Source organism: Galendromus occidentalis, unplaced genomic scaffold (genome assembly GCF_000255335.2).
Source record: "Galendromus occidentalis unplaced genomic scaffold, Mocc_1.1 scf7180000077522, whole genome shotgun sequence".
NCBI lineage: Eukaryota > Metazoa > Arthropoda > Arachnida > Mesostigmata > Phytoseiidae > Galendromus > Galendromus occidentalis.
Window position 1 is genome coordinate 431,340 of NW_003805510.1, and position 17,809 is coordinate 449,148.

The 17,809-nt window shown below is 51.5% G+C and overlaps 3 protein-coding genes across 3 annotated transcripts; all 3 read left to right on the forward strand.

The window, feature by feature from the left end:
• Positions 1–420: 420 nt before the first annotated feature.
• LOC100906425 (myosin heavy chain, muscle) lies at positions 421–8,957 on the forward strand. The gene is made up of 14 exons (XM_018641073.1): positions 421–753; positions 877–1,033; positions 1,299–1,326; positions 1,457–2,897; positions 3,033–3,238; positions 3,325–3,368; positions 3,505–3,599; positions 3,820–3,956; positions 4,030–4,157; positions 4,258–5,353; positions 5,576–5,654; positions 6,220–6,465; positions 6,554–7,252; positions 7,359–8,957. The coding sequence occupies exons 1-14, from the start codon at positions 421–423 to the stop codon at positions 8,487–8,489; spliced, it is 5,820 nt and encodes a 1,939-aa protein (XP_018496589.1). The 3' UTR covers positions 8,490–8,957.
• Positions 8,958–10,344: 1,387 nt separating this feature from the next.
• Arfip (ADP ribosylation factor interacting protein arfaptin) lies at positions 10,345–12,661 on the forward strand. Its single transcript, XM_018641063.1, has 6 exons — positions 10,345–10,368; positions 10,570–10,809; positions 10,897–11,146; positions 11,244–11,410; positions 11,523–11,621; positions 11,703–12,661. The coding sequence occupies exons 1-6, from the start codon at positions 10,345–10,347 to the stop codon at positions 11,853–11,855; spliced, it is 933 nt and encodes a 310-aa protein (XP_018496579.1). The 3' UTR covers positions 11,856–12,661.
• Positions 12,662–14,526: 1,865 nt separating this feature from the next.
• On the forward strand, positions 14,527–17,322 carry LOC100906669 (sulfotransferase 6B1). Its single transcript, XM_003747446.2, has 6 exons — positions 14,527–14,649; positions 15,577–15,782; positions 15,890–16,032; positions 16,169–16,299; positions 16,646–16,865; positions 16,949–17,322. Exons 1-6 carry the CDS (start codon positions 14,633–14,635, stop codon positions 17,147–17,149), a joined length of 918 nt encoding a protein of 305 aa, XP_003747494.1. The 5' UTR covers positions 14,527–14,632; the 3' UTR covers positions 17,150–17,322.
• Positions 17,323–17,809: the final 487 nt, after the last annotated feature.

Here is a 17,809-nt window from a genome sequence, read left to right on the forward strand (position 1 = left end):
CCCGTTTCCAGTGTCTGTCAATGGATTATTCAGCACGGATCGTGGACTGGATTCGATTCCTAATTATTATTCCCCCAACGCTTCTCGAGAACAGCCGGGAGCCTCGGCTACCGTTCCTAAATGATTGCTTGCCCTCCAGCCAGCGCAGGAAGATTTCGAAGAATCCCCCTGCCCCTAAGATCTCGCTCCCTGGGGGCCGACCCCATGATTCCATGTCTGAGCGCGTTTGATTCTGATCTCTATCCGCTGCCGAAACTGATCCCGAACGCTCTCCCTCTCCGTCCCCGAGCGGTTCATGCAACTTGATAAGTCTGCGATTGTTGAAACAAGGCCTATCGATCGTTTCAGGTGGGCCAGTTGACTCTCAGACTTCGTTTCACCTTTTCTTGATCGAAAAGAGAGTCGAAACTCGCGAGCAAGATGGCTGCACAAACGGATCCCGATCCAAGTGAATACCTTTACATCTCTGCGGAGATGAAGAGGAAGGACGCGACGAAACCATACGATGGTAAGAAGATGACTTGGGTCCCCGACGAGAAGGAGGGTTTCGTGCTCGGGAACATCGAGTCGCTGGAAGGCGACAAGGCCGTTGTCGATACTCCCTCCGGCAAGAAGACCTTCAAGAAGGACCAACTCCAGCAAGTCAATCCGCCGAAGTACGAGAAATGCGAAGATATGTCTAACATGACTTATCTCAACGACGCTTCCGTACTCCACAACCTCAAGGAGCGTTACTTCGCCAATCTGATTTACGTAAGTGAAGGCTTGAGGCATACTCGGAGGGGGAGCCGAGTTGAATCCCGTGTTGATCATGATCGGCTCTGGAGAGACTTTGAGTGAAACGAGAACCCTGAGATAGAATTTTCCGTCACGCAGACCTATTCCGGACTTTTCTGTGTCGCCATCAATCCCTACAAGAGGTTCCCCATCTACACCCCTCGTGCCGTCATGATCTACAAGGGCAAGAGGAGGACCGAGGTCCCCCCTCACGTATTCGCCATCTCTGACGGTGCCTACATGCACATGTTGACTGGTGAGTCCTTGTCGAGAAGCTGGAACCCAGTGGCGGAGACCTCCTGAGCGATTCGGAGTGGTACTCAACGGACTTTAGAGCAATGGGCCTCTTCATGCTCCTGGTTCGAGGAAGCAATTTAGTTTCCTCGGCGTGAGAGACCCCGAATGTTCTCGACATCTCCCGAGACGGACTTCGAGCTGCTACGGGATTCGAATACGTGCGATGATACGTCGCTGCCTACACGCTGACGTTAGTATCCAATCTGAAATCTGAATATTTCCAGATAACGAGGACCAGTCCATGTTGATTACGTAAGTTTCCTGTTGAATCGCTTGTCCACAGCGAGGAATACGAAGAAGTGAACATATTAGACCCGATCCCAATACGTCGAGCGTTGGGTTTTTTCGAGCGAAACAGTCTGACGAAGTGATCTATCCACAGTGGCGAGTCCGGAGCCGGAAAGACTGAGAACACCAAGAAAGTAATTTCCTACTTCGCCAACGTCGGTAAGAGCGACAGGAAGCCAACCGCTGCCGACGCCAATAAGCCTTCACTCGAAGACCAGATCGTGCAAACCAATCCCGTACTCGAGTCGTTCGGTAACGCTAAGACCACCCGTAACGATAACTCCTCCCGTTTCGGTAAATTCATCCGTATCCATTTCGGTCCCACTGGAAAGTTGGCTGGTTGCGATATCGAGACCTATCTGCTCGAGAAGGCTCGTGTCATTTCGCAACAGCCCCTTGAGCGGTCTTACCACATTTTCTACCAACTCATGTCCGGCAAGATCCCCGACATGAAGAAGAAACTGCTCCTGTCGGACGAAATCCACGACTACTACTACGTGTCTCAGGGAAAAACCGAAATTCCCGGCGTGGACGATGCAGAAGAAATGGGATACACCGATGAAGCTTTCGACATTCTCGGTTTCGACGCCGACGAGAAGGACGGTGTCTACCGTATCACCGCCTCTGTCATGCACTTCGGTACGCTCAAGTTCAAACAGAGACCTCGCGAAGAGCAGGCTGAAGCCGATGGAACCGAGGAGGGAGAACGGGTCGCCAAACTGCTCGGCGTCGACACCAACGAGCTGTACAAGAACTTGACCAAGCCCAGGATCAAGGTCGGAACTGAGTTCGTGACCAAGGGTCAGTCTATGGGACAGGTCTACTCGGCCATCGGCGCCATGTCGAAGGCCATGTTCGATCGTACGTTCAAATTCCTCGTCAAGAAGTGTAACGACACTCTGGACACCAAGCAGGCACGCAAGCATTTCATCGGTGTGCTTGATATTGCTGGTTTCGAAATTTTCGACTACAACGGTTTCGAGCAGCTCTGCATCAACTTCACCAACGAGAAACTCCAGCAGTTCTTCAACCACCACATGTTCGTGCTCGAGCAGGAAGAGTACAAGAGGGAAGGAATCGACTGGGTCTTCATCGATTTCGGTCTCGATCTGCAAGCTTGCATCGAGCTCATCGAGAAACCCCTGGGTATCTTGTCCATCCTCGAAGAGGAGTCTATGTTCCCCAAGGCTACCGACAAGACTTTTGAGGACAAGCTGAACAGCACCCATCTGGGCAAGTCGGCTCCCTTCCAAAAGCCCAAGCCCCCGAAGAACAAGGATGTCGGACCCGCTCACTTCGCCATTGCTCACTACGCCGGTACCGTATCGTACTCGATCACCGGCTGGCTCGAGAAGAACAAGGATCCCCTGAACGATTGTGTCGTCGACCAGTTCAAGAAGGGTAATCTGAAGCTGCTCCAGACCATCTTCGAAGACCATCCTGGACTCGGCGCTGACGCGAAGGCCGACGGTGGCGGCAAGGGAGGTGGCCGAAAGAAGGGTTCTGGTTTCCAGACCGTCTCCGGTTTGTACAGGGTACGTTTCCAGAAGCTCCTGTGATCGAACTCGGAGTCCTCCGAATGAATAGGAGTGCTCCGAAATGTATTCCCATTCTATTCTATCATCATTCTAATTATCTGTCTGCCTCCCTCAACTCCCGTCGGGAAACAGGAGCAACTCAACAAGTTGATGCACACCCTCCACTCTACTCATCCTCACTTCGTCCGTTGCATCATCCCCAACGAATTCAAGCAGCCTAAAGTCATCGACGCTCATCTCGTCATGCATCAGCTCACCTGTAACGGTGTGCTTGAAGGCATCCGTATTTGTCGCAAAGGTTTCCCCAACAGGATGGTTTACGCCGATTTCCGTCAACGGTAAGTGCGATGGAGCTCCGTCCGGTGCGGCAACGAGTCTGGTCACCCGGGACGATCATCATTTAACGATCATTGGATTATCTCAGCTACACGATACTCGGTCCCAACGCCGTCCCCAAAGACTTTGCCGGTGAACCGAAAGACGCCGGTTCTATGCTCATTAGCCAGACAGGTCTCGATCCGGATCAATATCGAATTGGATTGACCAAGGTACGCCTTCTAATTGAGTATTGCCGTCTTCAGTTATACAATTCTTGCGGCCGAAGAGGCCAAGAAACACTCCGAAGCCAAGGATTCTTCGATCGCCGTTATCTCTAACATCGGCCTTGACAAAGATGAATACCGATTCGGTAGCACAAAGGTAGAAGGCCATCAGATGGCTTCTACGTTAAGTGTTGTACCCCGATTCGATCGGGAGTGGACGTTGTCCTATTTGTCCTAGAGTCGCCTGACTCATGGACGGTCGCTGGTGGGAATACCTCGCCTCGCTCTGGGAAAGTCTCAGAACTCCCTCCCTGGAGTGCCGGTCATGTGCCGCTCTGATGAGACGCCGGTCTACAACGATTGTTTTTCTGCACCAGATCTTCTTCCGCGCCGGAGTGTTGGGTCGTCTTGAGGAGATGCGTGACGAACGTCTCGCCAAGATCATGACCATGATTCAATCAGCCTGCCGTTGGTATCTTTGCAAGAAACACTTCCAGAAACTCAAGGAGCAACGGTGAGCGATCCGCCATCGAGGTTTCGAATTCGTTCCGCTCGATCGAAGCTCTAATTTCCTTCTCATTTCGCAGGTTGGCCCTGCGCGTCCTGCAGAGGAACCTTCGTCAGTTCGCTCAGATGCGCAACTGGGCCTGGTGGAAACTCTTCATCAAGGTGAAGCCGCTCCTCAACATGACCAAGGCCGAGGACGAGCTTAAGGGTAAAGAGAAAATAGCGAACATTCGCAGATGTCCTCCGTACCGTACAGAGTCGATGGACGTTCTCGAATTTTCTCTAAAAGTTTTCCTGTTCGAATGCAGCTCTCGAAGACAAACTCAAGGAGGAGATGGAGAAACTCGCCAAGGAGGAGAAATTGCGCAAGGAGCTCGAAGCGCAGAACGCCAAACTCGTCCAGGAGAAGAACGAACTCTTCCTGCAACTTGAATCCGAGCGCACCGGAGCCGGAGACATCGAACAACGTCTCACCAAGGTCCAGTCCCAGAAGACTGACCTCGAGCGACAGGTCCGTGAGCTGGAGGAGCGCTGCCACCGCGAGGAGGACAGCGCCCAGAAACTCGGCCAGAACAAGAGGAAACTCGAGGGCGAAATCTCTGCCCACAAGAAGGACATCGAAGATCTGCAGCTCTCCCTCCAGAAGGCTGAGCAGGACAAGCAGTCCAAGGACCACCAGATCCGAAACCTGAATGATGAGATCGCCCAGAAGGAAGAACTCATTGCCAAGCTCAACAAGGAGAAGAAATCCCTCCAGGAGCAGGGCAGCAAGACCACCGACGACCTCCAGGCTCAGGAGGACAAAGTCAATCACTTGAACAAGGTGAAGGCTAAACTCGAGCAGACCCTCGATGAATTGGAGGATTCGCTCGAACGCGAGAAGAAAGCCCGCGCCGACCTTGACAAGACCAAGAGGAAGGTCGAGGGAGACCTGAAACTCGCTCAGGAAGCGGTCGCCGATCTCGAGAAGAACAAGAAAGAGCTCGAACAGACCATCCAACGCAAGGATAAGGAGCTTGCGGCCTTGGCCACCAAGCTCGAGGACGAACAATCCCAAATCGCCAAGCTCCAGAAGCAGATCAAGGACTTGCAACAACGGGTCGAGGAACTCCAGGAGGAACTCGAGGCCGAACGCCAGGCTCGCTCGAAGGCTGAGAAGCAACGTTCCGATTTGGCTCGCGAATTGGAACAGCTCTCCGAGCGTCTCGAGGAGGCCGGTGGAGCCACCTCCGCTCAAATTGAGTTGAACAAGCGTCGCGAGGCTGAACTCGGAAAACTCCGCCGTGATCTGGAGGAGGCCAACTCGCAGAACGAGCAAATCGTCTCCGCTCTCCGCCAGAAGAACAACTCCATGGTGGCCGAGATGACCGACACGATCGACAACCTCAATAAGCAGAAGGCCAAGTAAGTTATGGGACCGTTAGGAATTTTTTTGAGACTTTCCGAATCCCGAACGATGTCCGTACAGTCTCGCTCTATCGATAAACGAAACTGAATGGGGTCTGGGCGGGGAGAGACGGAGTGGATCCAATAATAATGCCGGCTATTGGAAAAAAAACAGCATCGATATGATTTCGATCCCTGCTGTTCATTATCGAATCTCCTAATCGCTTCTGCTCATAAAAGGCTCGAGAAGGAAAGATCGCAATTCAAATCTGAGGCCGATGACATGCGCCAAAACGTTGAACACGTTCAGCGGGAGAAGGTACAGCGTCTATGCCTCGAAATGAAAATTCAGGCTTCCCTCTGATGAAAGGCACTTTCGAACGCACCTTGTTGAAGCGAGCAAGCGAGCGAGCGCTTCTTGCGGAGCGAGCAAACTAATTAACTGTCCAACTGAAAACTGACCGCACATTCGAACCCTTCTCCTAAGTAAAACCTCTATTAAAGACTTGAAAAGGACTGCGCCGGTTTCAAATCCCAAGCCGTGGATGCTCAGTCATCTCTCGACCACGCTATGAAGCTTCAGGTATTTCGCGTTGCATTTTCGAAAGTAATACTCCTCCTTCCCCTTGAGTAATAATAATGAATCGCAGCAGCTTCGATTATGCTGCAAGAATTCCGCGAGAACGATTCCCCCAGAGGGCACTCCGGAAAGACGCGACGTTGGTTTTCGTCATTCGGTTCGTCGGAGGGGATCGAATATTTGCATCCACCTCAAAGCGAATCCATTCATTCAGCGTTTGACAAGCATCTTGCTCAGAGAATTCGTGCATGCGTGGCTCGACGTGAGACCCTGAGAGCCATTCTGAAAATCTCTGAAATTGCAGGCCAACTCTGAACGTCAGGCGAAAATGCTTGAAGTTCAACTTCAAGACACGCAGTACAAGCTTGACGAGTCCAATCGCACAGTCAACGACTTCGATGCCGCCAAGAAGAAGCTGGCTCTCGAAAACTCCGAGCTCCAGCGACAGCTCGAAGAGGCCGAGAGCCAAATCAGCCAGCTTTCGAAGCAGAAGGCCTCACTCGCCAGCCAGGCCGAGGAGGCCAAGCGTGCTGCCGATGAGGAGAACAGGGTACGCAAGCGGCTCGGATTGCCAAAATTATTATTGTTGAGCTGCTCAATTTATTTGACATCGACTCACGCTCTAGAATTCCGTGTAGGAACGAGCTGCTATTCTTGGAAAGTACCGCAACATTGAACACGATCTCGACAACCTCCGTGAAGCCCTCGAGGAAGAGCAGGAAGCCAAGGCTGACTTGCAACGCCAACTTTCGAAGGCGAACGCCGATGCTCAACTCTGGAGGAGCAAGTACGAATCTGAGGGGCTCGCTCGTCTCGAAGAGCTCGAGGAGTCCAGGAAGAGACTGCAGATCAAGCTGCAAGGCGCTGAGGAACTCATCGAGGGTCTCAACGCCAAGGTGTCCGGTCTCGAGAAGACCAAGAGCCACCTCCAGGGTGAACTCGACGACATGCATGCTGAAGTCGATCGCGCCCAACAATTGGCCGCTCAACTCGAGAAGCGTCAGAAGTCGTTCGACAAGGTCATCGCCGAATGGAAAGCGAAGACCGACGATCTCGCTGCCGAGTTGGACGCATCGCAGAAGGAATGCCGCAACTACTCCACCGAGGTATTCAAACTCCGAGCTGCCTACGACGAGTCGCAGGAGCACTACGAGGCTGTCAAGAGAGAGAACAAGAACCTCCAAGATGAACTCAAGGACCTTCTGGATCAACTCGGCGAAGGCGGACGATCCGTCCACGAGCTCGAAAAGGCTCGCAAGAGGCTCGAGCTCGAGAAGGACGAACTGCAACACGCTCTCGAGGAGGCTGAAGCAGCACTCGAACAGGAGGAGAACAAGGTTCGTCGCCGATTTACATATGTGCTGGAATTCTTGCCAATTGGCAGGGTGGGGGTCCCTGCGGGCGACGGCACGACGAGACTAATTCCCATTCGTCGACTTACAGGTACTCCGCGCTCAACTTGAACTCAGCCAGGTGCGCCAGGAGATCGAGCGTCGTATCCAGGAGAAGGAGGAGGAATTCGAGAACACCCGCAAGAACCACCAACGTGCCCTCGACTCCATGCAAGCCTCCCTCGAGGCTGAGGCCAAGGGACGTGCCGAGGCACTCAGGTTGAAGAAGAAACTCGAATCCGACATCAACGAGCTCGAGATCGCTCTTGACGGAGCCAACAAGGCCAACGCTGAAGCTCAGAAGACCATCAAGAGGTATCAGCAGACGATCAAAGACATGCAGTCGCAGATCGAAGACGAACAGAAGGCTCGCGACGAAGCTCGCGATCAGTATGCCAACGCTGAACGCCGCGCAAATCAGCTTCATGGCTCTCTTGAGGAAGCCAAGCAGCTCTTGGAGCAATCGGAGCGGGCACGCCGAGCCGCCGAGGGTGAGAACCTCGAGCTCAGAGAAGCCAACAACGAACTGGGTGCCAACAACGCTTCTCTCGGAATGGCCAAGAGGAAGCTTGAGGGAGAAATGTCCGCGCTGCAGGCTGATCTCGACGAGATGATCAACGAGTGCAAGGCCTCTGAGGAAAAAGCCAAGAAGGCGATGGTCGATGCTGCTCGTCTGGCCGATGAGCTTCGCGCTGAGCAGGAACACGCTGGCTCCCAGGAGAAGATGCGCAAAGCTCTCGAGATCCAGATGAAGGATCTTCAAGTTCGTCTCGATGAAGCCGAGGCCGCGGCCCTCAAGGGAGGCAAGAAGCTCATCGAGAAGCTTGAACACAAGTGCCGACAGCTCGAATCCGAATTGGAGACCGAGCAACGCCGACACGCCGATGCCGCCAAGAACGCGCGCAAGGGTGAACGCAGGATCAAGGAGCTCCAGTTCCAGGCCGAAGAAGATCGCAAGAACCACGAGCGCATGCAGGAACTCGTCGACAAACTCCAGCAGAAGATCAGCACGTACAAGAGACAAATCGAGGAGGCTGAAGAGATCGCCGCCATGAACCTCGCCAAATATCGCAAAGCTCAACAGGAACTCGAGGACGCCGATGAGCGCGCGAATCTTGCGGAACAGAGCGTCGCTAAGCTCCGAGCCAAGAACCGCTCCTCGGTGAGCATGGCTCGCGAGTAAACTCCTCCTACGCTATCGTCATCAAACGCCTCACGTTACTAATATCGTCTACGCATCCGATCGATCATTGTTGCTGTTCGCATGATATAACAAGAGCAAATATCTTGGCGCCTTTCACCCGCAAGCTTAGAGAACGCTGAGCATCGACCAATGGGAATCTTCCATGCAGCTACGAGCGTGGCTGAGAGCAATGGCCGGAAAGACTGGGAAGGGAATACCACACGCTGCTTTATCTCACTGACATCGAACACGGATCAGCCCATCTTTCGAGAGCCCGCATCTCAAAGCCGGCAATAAATCGCTGCACGGAAGAGCCCTTATTGTGTTCTGGCAAAAACGTTCGATGATCGAGAGAAACATACAAGAAGTGGTAAACTGATGGAGGTTTCGCTTTTGAGTACTCGATAAACTTCGCGAATATTAGCTATGTCATCCTAAATAAATACTCATCATTTGCATAAGTAAAGTTAGACTTTTCTATATTTCGACTCAATTCTGCGCAAGGGCGATCGTCTTTGTCCTTCGGATCGTCTCTCTTCTCCTTGCCAATCGGAGCCTCTGTACTCCACCGAGTACACCCCGATTGTGATTTCCTAATTAATCCAGACAGATACAAGTCCGGTGAGCCCCTCCGAAGACAACTCGGATTACTCCTTCTGTGGGTGGCGTATGCCTTGCCTCTTCGATGTTGAAGATCGAGAGGGTACGACGTCCCATTAAAACTTAGGCTCTTGGAAGCGTACTACGTCAGAGCCGGGATACACCACCGAAATTTCAGGTGTAGAGAAAGGTCGTGCTGATCAATAATCATCACAGAATAATCCAGGAATTCGGGGAGCTCTCGTGTGAATTAGGCTGGTGACAGCCGAGATCCATGCAGTCGAGCTCTTTCAACCGCTGTGTATGCGCCAACCATGTACGGATCCGGAGCTGGAATCGATAATGACAATGATGAGTCAGCGCGCACGCCCCAAGATACGGCCGCAGCTGCTGGACTGAGCTTCAAACCCCAAACAAAGATCAGCATCAACATTGTTTTGAGGGCTCTCCTCCTTCGCGTAGAATTTCTCTGATGTACTCAGTGTAGTACGAAAAAAGACTCGCTTCCCTCGTGTGCAGGTGACGGCATGAGCGGCGGACATGTCTTCCGTCGATGAGGCAGACTTAGAATCAACTCGGAGCGGATAGGTGGATCGACCCGCGGGAGTGGCAGTACAGCGCATTATTTCAGCCAGGACTTCTGTACATTCATTGGGTATATCTGCTATCTGAATTTGCCGAACTCCAATGCAGGTACGTCGTTAGGGAAGAATTCACTCCCTGTCGAACACTCCAACTTGTAGGAATCGAAGATCTCCGAACGCTACCAGGGGTTCGCGTTCGCTCTGACTGAGACCGAGGATCGTCCGCTGAACTGACAGCTCAGCGGGTCGTCGGTGGTCGCTGGTTCTATGAGGAGGATAGCGATTTAATGCCTTCGGCCAGACGTTTCCCCTGGAGAATCTTCCCGTCTCTATAAGAGTTCCTAGATAAAGTGCAAGAGACCTCGAACTTCGCCAAACGAGAGCCATTCAGTGAATTTTCGAGCGGGCTAGAGACATTCTCAGCTGGGTGGCCAGATGATGCTTTCCTCCTATCCATCTCTCAGCGGTGCGATTGAAAATTTGTAGAACGAATTCTCACTGATCGAGTGTTGCGTCCCGGAACTCGGAGCCTAAGTCATCCCGGCGGCTCTCCCTCCTCCTTCGGGCCGACGACTGCCGACGTGTACTTAGGCTTTTTCAAGTCTTAGACTGAATCGAGTGAATTGGTGCTGTAGATAGTGAAGCAGTCGTCATACGATCGTTCGTTCACGATGATGCAAGCCCTCGATACCCAAGTGAGTTCCTTTTGTTTTGAGGCTAAACCACGGCTTGTGTGAATAACATGGGTTCGATCATACGAATTATCGAGGGGGAGGGGTGGATGGTTCGCATGCTTGCACCACGGATCGAGTGTCCGCCGGAGGAGACGCGTGAGATGCACCAAAATCTATCGCTCTGGTGATTTCGTTCCTGAGAGACTGACCCGATCATTTCAGGTGAACCCTATGTCCGGAGAGGAAGTGGACGGTGGGGTGGCGGGTGCTGGGGTCAACCAGAGGCCTACCACGCTGCAATGGGGCGGCCCGAACGGCGTGTCGACCAACATGGGTTCGCCTGGGCCTCTAGGCAGCCTCACACCCTCCCCGGCAACGAGGAGCAAAATCGAGCAGATTAAACAATGGAGTTTATCCACATACAAGTGCACGCGGCAGATACTAGCGGAGAAAATGGGCAAGGTCAGAATCTTCTTGATGCACTGCGAAAACTCGAAAATTCCGGCTATGCTCCACCGCATGTCTAAATGGATGCTCGATATCCCGCAGGGTATTCGGACGGTGGACGGAGAGCTAGAAGCCAACATAGAGTTGCTCCGCGAAACTCATCAGAAGTATCTGAATATTCTCCGACTCGCCAAACTTCTTACAAGTCATTTTTACAACACCGTGGCGACGCAGGCCGCTCTGGGCGAGTGTTTCTCCGACTTGGCCCAGAAGAGTCCGGAACTGCAGCAAGAATTTCTCTACAACGCTGAGACACAGAAGAATCTCTCCAAGAACGGAGAGACGCTGCTCGGTGAGTTCACTAACCTCTTGGCTCCTATGAAGTCCATCCTTCTTGAAATGCCTCACGATTAGTAGGACTCGTCATGAATTTAGAATCCTCTCTCCAGGCGCGTTGAACTTCTTCGTTTCCTCCCTTTCGACTCTTTGTAACAAAACCATCGAAGATACTCTGATAACGATTCGACATTATGAGAACGCTCGGCTCGAGTTCGACGCTTACCGATGCGATCTCGAGGAGCTGTCCGCCCACGGGGGTCCAGCTCAGGCCACGAAGGTATGCGGGTTTCCTGCTCATGCTGGGAATGATGGGTGCAGTCAGTACAGTCGGATGTTTAATTCGATAACTTTCCACGAAATACTCTAATCCCCACATCCGAAACTCTTAGGTTGTGGAGGCAAAAGCGAGTTTCGAGGCGCAGAGAGACAAATATGAACGCCTCCGTGGAGATGTTCAGATCAAGATGAAATTCCTCCATGAAAATAAGGTTTGCCGAAAACAACCGAACTGATTCATATCGCGACGAAATATTCAGAGGTGGCCATTACAGCGATGGATTTGTTTTCAGGTTAAGGTGATGCACAAGCAGTTGCTCCTTCTACACAATGCCGTGTCTGCTTATTTTAGCGGCAATCAGTCATCTTTAGAGGCCACCTTGAAACAATTCAATATCAAGGTCAAGACACCAAATTCGTCCTCTCCAAGTTGGCTTGAGCAATAGATAAGCCCCCTCACACATAAGGATGCATTCGCAAACGATCACTTTGTAAGACGACGGCCAGCGATATAGGCTTCTCGTTATTCTAGTCTCAGTGCTGTCAAGAGTCGTCGGTCCTTCGCGGACCGCATCGAAGCATGTCTTCTCTGAGCTTACTCATCCGGCGATTAAGACCGCAGCTGATCAGTTGTCCTCTGACTCGGCTAGTATTACGCCTTGTGTTTCCAGCTCCTTCTCGGAGGAACGCCTAATTTACAGTCTCCCGTGGAAATATTTCCGGCTCGTTCAAGGCTTAAGGTTCAGTTTGTATGCTCTGATCGCACGGGAGCTCCTTGGCTCAGAGAGGCATTATTCTTTCCATTAGAAATTATTGTGGTATCTTGATTTGAGAAATGTTTTTAATTTATTGAAAGACCCGTCAGAGCTGAGCGTTGAGGCTTCGAATATGCACTACGGGAATATAGAGGGAGTCAAAGATTTATATAAGCTGAAACCCGGTGAAGACGAAGTTGTGATTTATGAGTGGACTGTTAAGCGCCGACAGATTCTACTTCGGTAAATGTTGTCTCGCGACAACTGTTTCCTTGGATCAGATGAGGCAATCCTAAGTCAGCAAGACGCTCTTTAAGTTGCACTTTCGGCAGATCTCGCCATCCAAAGATATCGATGATGTCTCAACCCGTTCGCTTACATTTCGAATCTGTTGGACCACTCGGTGAGCAGGAATCGCTGCGAGGGAACATTTTGGTCGATGATCACATCCGGCAAAACCGGCGACGCTCCGGATACGAGAATTATATAACGAAAAATAAACTAATTTTTATACTTAGAAATTTCGACAAAGTTTTTCGGCGGGTTCCGGGGACACGGAACGGGAATGTTTCTCAGGCGGGGTCCGGATAACGGAAAGGCGACCTGTCATCAATGCGGAGTTCCAGGACTGTCTGCTGGGAATGCCCCTCGCCGTCGATGATCTCCGGACGTCTTCGACGAAATGAGCTCTCGGGGTCGGGGGGTGTTTTGGGAACTCGATACATCAAATGGAGGTATCCCGGGAAGTATTCGATGCGAAAAATCAGAGGCGGAACCAGCCTTGCTTGCCAATGAAGCTGACCTTTCCCATATTCCTCTCACATTCTGAGTCACTCCTCACTGACTGTTTGCAGTCAGATGGCTGTTCCAGAGTTCTAGAGCGACAGACCCTATCCCTACTGTTCATAGCGCTTTCCATATTATCAATGCTTGGGGCGCTCCTCTGCCTCGTCTACATCAGTAATGATTCGTTCTTCCTCCTGCGTCCGAGAACGAGTCTCGGATCTTCAGGAGACTGAGATCGCGTGATTGATTTCTTTTTGAGTTCTCCGGTACGCTGCATCAATCCGGACAGGAATCACGGTGGGAGTCGAGAAAACTCACGCCTCTTAAGTGTCAATGGGAAAGTCGCGCGAAAAATTCAGGGGATATGATGAGAGAGAATCTCAAGATAGGCGAACCTCCTTCGGACTCCGTGATCGGCTCACGGACACCGCTGCTAATATTCAGGAATGCATATCCGGAGGGTCGTTCTTAGTCGTCCCGCGACGCGGAGACGGTGGTAAGAGACGAAAAGGCTCTTCGTGATCCCAGTGAAGTCCGTTCGCCGTCAAGCTTTTCATCGGTCCGAGACATTAACGGCCTACGAACCCTGGATATCAATTGATACTGAGATGTTCGTGATCGATAGAGCAGTCGCCCTGGCGCTCATGGAAAGCGTCCCATGACGTTCGATCGAGAAACGTCAGCCGCCCTGATCACTTTCAACGAAACGAGGGAACGAAGACCGGCACGTATGACTCCGCTCGGTTGCCGCGTACGAGCCGGATGAATTATAGTTCTTTAAATTCAGTCAGTTTTGAATAATTATTCAAAACTGACTGGATTTCTCAAGGAACATGAGGAGCGTCACCAGATAGGGATCCTCCTTCACCTCGAGAGGGGAGAATTGGGCTCCCCGAGGACTCATTGGCTGCATCCAAGAGTGGTGATTAAAGTGTCTATCGTCTATGGGCTACATAAATTGTTAAATACCTCGATCTCATACAAACAGAATATTGAAGAAGATTTCTATGATCTTTCCATGTATCGGATTAATTGGGTACAGAAGTCTATAACTGCAACTCGAGGTTCGAATATTACGGAACATATCCGTGCTCCAGCATGAATACTCCTTGATTGTCATAGACTCTTCGAAGGGTCTCTCCTCCATCGATTCCGTACCCGAAACGCGGGCTGGCCACCGGCCGGAGGGTGTGAGTAAGCGAATACCTCCCCTGTCGGTGAAGACTCGTATAGGCGTCGTACGAGAGCGCCGTTCGCGGGTCGGATTTCTCCGACGAGCGCATCCCTTAATGGCTTTCGAAAAAATTGGTTCAGCTCTCTTATGAATGAGCAAAAAAGCGAAGTGGTCGAGGTTAAATCAGGCCGGTCGAGACCGCTCCGGAAACTTGTCCCGATTCTGAAGCCGGCCGGCAAACCCCAACTCTCGTCGCGGGGTCCGCTTCAATCAACCCCCGGCAAATCACGCCGGGTCGCCGCGAGAGGACACTCCGCTTTTCACTCCCCGGGATCGTCCATGTGTGTTTCACTTCTCGTCAGGGAGAGAGGGAGCACTGGTGTCTACTTGAGTGGGCTCACTGTATCGAAGAGAGTCACGTTTTCCATTAGTCCGTGCACCACCACGAGTCCAACCTGTTAGTTAGCGCTGTGATACATGGACTCAACTCGAGCAGAGCAGCGATAATATGCCGGCCACAACGCAGTGAGTTAACCCTTTAGCCATTTTTGAGTTCATCCGTTCACGATCCGCTTCGCTGCGGGCTCCGGAGAGTCAATCGGAATTTTCGCGACACTAGACTCCGATGGTCCGTCGCTGTTGACAACGGAAGCGGCATTCCATCCATTCCGCGGATATCTTTCCTCGGGCTTTGACGGTGGCGTCGATGCCAGCATCCGTTCGCCTTGCTTCCCTGATTTGGACCCGCCCGCTTCTCTCGAACGGATCAGAAATAGGCTTCCCGCTCTTAAACATCCTCACTCTCCGAGGCACAGGCTCGCGCATAGCTAAACCGAAATTTCACGCTTGCCTACAGTCTAGAACAGACGACCGGACGTCCATGAAAATTTGAGAGACATGCCGTCTAGACCGTTTCCTCCCGCTCATAGGCAGGATTGATGGCAAATTGCCAAAGAGTGCATGAGGAGGCTCGGAGGAATCGCTTCACGATCCCCGGATGTCCAAGTTCGCCGGTTTTTGTCCTCTTTACGGAGCGATAGGCTCCATTCAATTATTCAATTAATCGATCGAGCAAGTAATCACGCTAGAGAAACCTGCTAGGGGGATTTCGGGAGCGGTCGTCCTGTTCATCGCTCCGAACCCTAGATTGGGTTGGGGGAATGATAATCGATCCGAGAAACGTTCAGAAGAATAAACTCTGAGAGCTTTGTTTTACTTCTGCGCTTGGAAGTGGCGACACAATGGCAGAGAAACGCTGAAGCTCGGTGATCCGCCGCGCCGTCACTATCGGTATCCAAGGTTGTTTGCGGAGATAAGAGGGAGAACGTCACTGGGACGATGGAACCATTGCTAGTGATAGCATTCTGACACGATGTCTGGAGTTGGAGTTTCTCCCAACGAGCGGTATAAACATGCAGCAGCTCGGTTTCCTCATTCAAATTACCCTTCCAGGAACATTTCCCAAGAACGCTTCGCGAGTGAAGGCTCCAAGGGACGGAACATACCGTCTAACGCTGAAGATCACGCCAAGATGCAACTCTTCAATGTACAAGGCTTGGTAGTGTCGAAGAATCAGTATACTAGAGAACAGATGAGGAAAGTTCTCTGGTTCAAGCCGTTGGAAAAAGATATCTATGTTGGGTCGTTCCCGCGTGCCGGTGAGCCATCATCATCAATGTCCGATAAATCGATAATTAGAGATTGATCACGGGTTCGCCCATGGCTCGGTGTGAGTGTCTCTTCACCGCCCTATTCCCCTCCGCAGGCGGAAGCTGGGTGCAATATATCATTTGGAGTCTGCTGAAGGGGACAGATAAACCTCTCCCAACACTGAAAGAGATGCGGAGCCTTTATTTCCCATGCATCGAACAGGTGGACCCGGACGTTGTAGATCGCCACTTAACTAAGGTATGCTGCTGGAGTCTTCATATTTTACTGACAGCCGAATTCACAGATTGTGAGCGGACAAGGTGTTTTGCGAATATTGGGCTATGCTTCTTATGCCCGTAACTCCAGTCCGCCTCCAAGAACCGATAATTTTCAGAGAGATGAGGGTCGCTTGATTCATCACCACCTGCCGAAAGCTTTCGTTCCCTCCGAGGTTCAGAAGAACATTTATATACTGAGGAATCCGTACGATGTTTGCGTGTCCTACTATCATCATCTGAAAGTGAAGTAAGCATCCGATACGCTGAGTTTCATTTTCTACGTGCACCGCTCCACCGACGGAGAACTGATTACGTCACAACAGCGGGCAAAAGCTCCTGATTTCCTGCGGCAGATACGCGATACCGGCCTGTTTGTCGAGCCGTAGATGAGGAATCGAGCGCCGAAACTTTGCCTCTATGACCCAGAAAGTGGTCAAGCAACTCGCGATTACGCTTGACGCCATAAAACTCGACAAGATATCTACGACAACGGCTGATCTCGCGATTCCCTATCGCCAGGTGTGCGCCCCTGCTCCGAGATTCGCACAGTAAATTCATTGCAGCAGAATTTTAAATGATGATCTCTCTTCCAGCGGCAAATACGATGCTGCCTTCAGTGACTTCTTCGAATGCTTCATACGGGGCGAGGTGCCGTTCGGGGACTACTTCGATCACATCGCCGGCTGGTATGAAGCCCGGAACGAGCCCACCACGAAAGTTCTCCTCTACGAGGAATTGATGGCGAACCCTGTCAGGGCGATCGTTGAAATTGCCGACTTTATCAAAGTATCAGTCAGTCCCGAAGCAGTCACGGTAAGCTCGACGATCTGGAGCCCTCGATGAGCAGATTTTTCGCCGCGGAGAAAACAAATCATCACCTCTGATTATCTTTACAGGCCATAGCTACTGCAACGAGCTTAGAATCTCTTCGGAGGAACGAAACCGAAACTGTTTCGGTAGAACATTACCGTTACGCGAGGAACGGCGACTGGAAGAGATTGATGACAGACGAACAGAAATCTCGTCTCGATGTCCTCGTCGAACGCTTCCGATTTACAGATATGTACAGAGTTTGGGCCCAGAACGCGTTCATCTAACGCGCATCGGGATTCTCATGTTACATCATCCCTCTCGACTGGGAAAGGAAAAGCATGGCCGGGAGTAGGACGACCGCCCCTCTTCACATTCTCCACGCGGCGCATGTCATGCTTCGATAATTATGCAGACTCATCTCCGAAGTTCAATCCCAAATAAAGCGTTCTCACTCACTGAATGGCGTGCCCTTACACGAAAGAGCGAATTTATCGGCACTCAGGCCGACACGGAAGAACCCATCGTTTGCATGGAAAAAATTCCCTCATTGACCAGAAGTCATTTATTTTGTTCGCTTGAAAACCTTACTACAAGATTCCGTATCGACAGCGTCAAGTCTCACCATTGTAATGATTAAGGAACGAGCAGATCATCGATGGCCCTCAACACGCGAGTTCAACGCTAGGGGAGTGTTCTCGGTCCTCGGAGCTATCCATCCGCCAGTTGTGACGGAAAACACTCGATCGAACATAATCAAAGACTCGATCAGGAAGTCCCCGTTCACACACAATCTTCTTGCCGATCATATATATATATATGGAAAATCATATGAGCCTGACTCCACGACCCGGGGGGCATTTGATCGTTTACGATTCGCGCGTTCGATCAACGCTTGAAATGTAAGTCTCAGATCGGCTATTCGTCGTTCATTTTTCCACAATGTC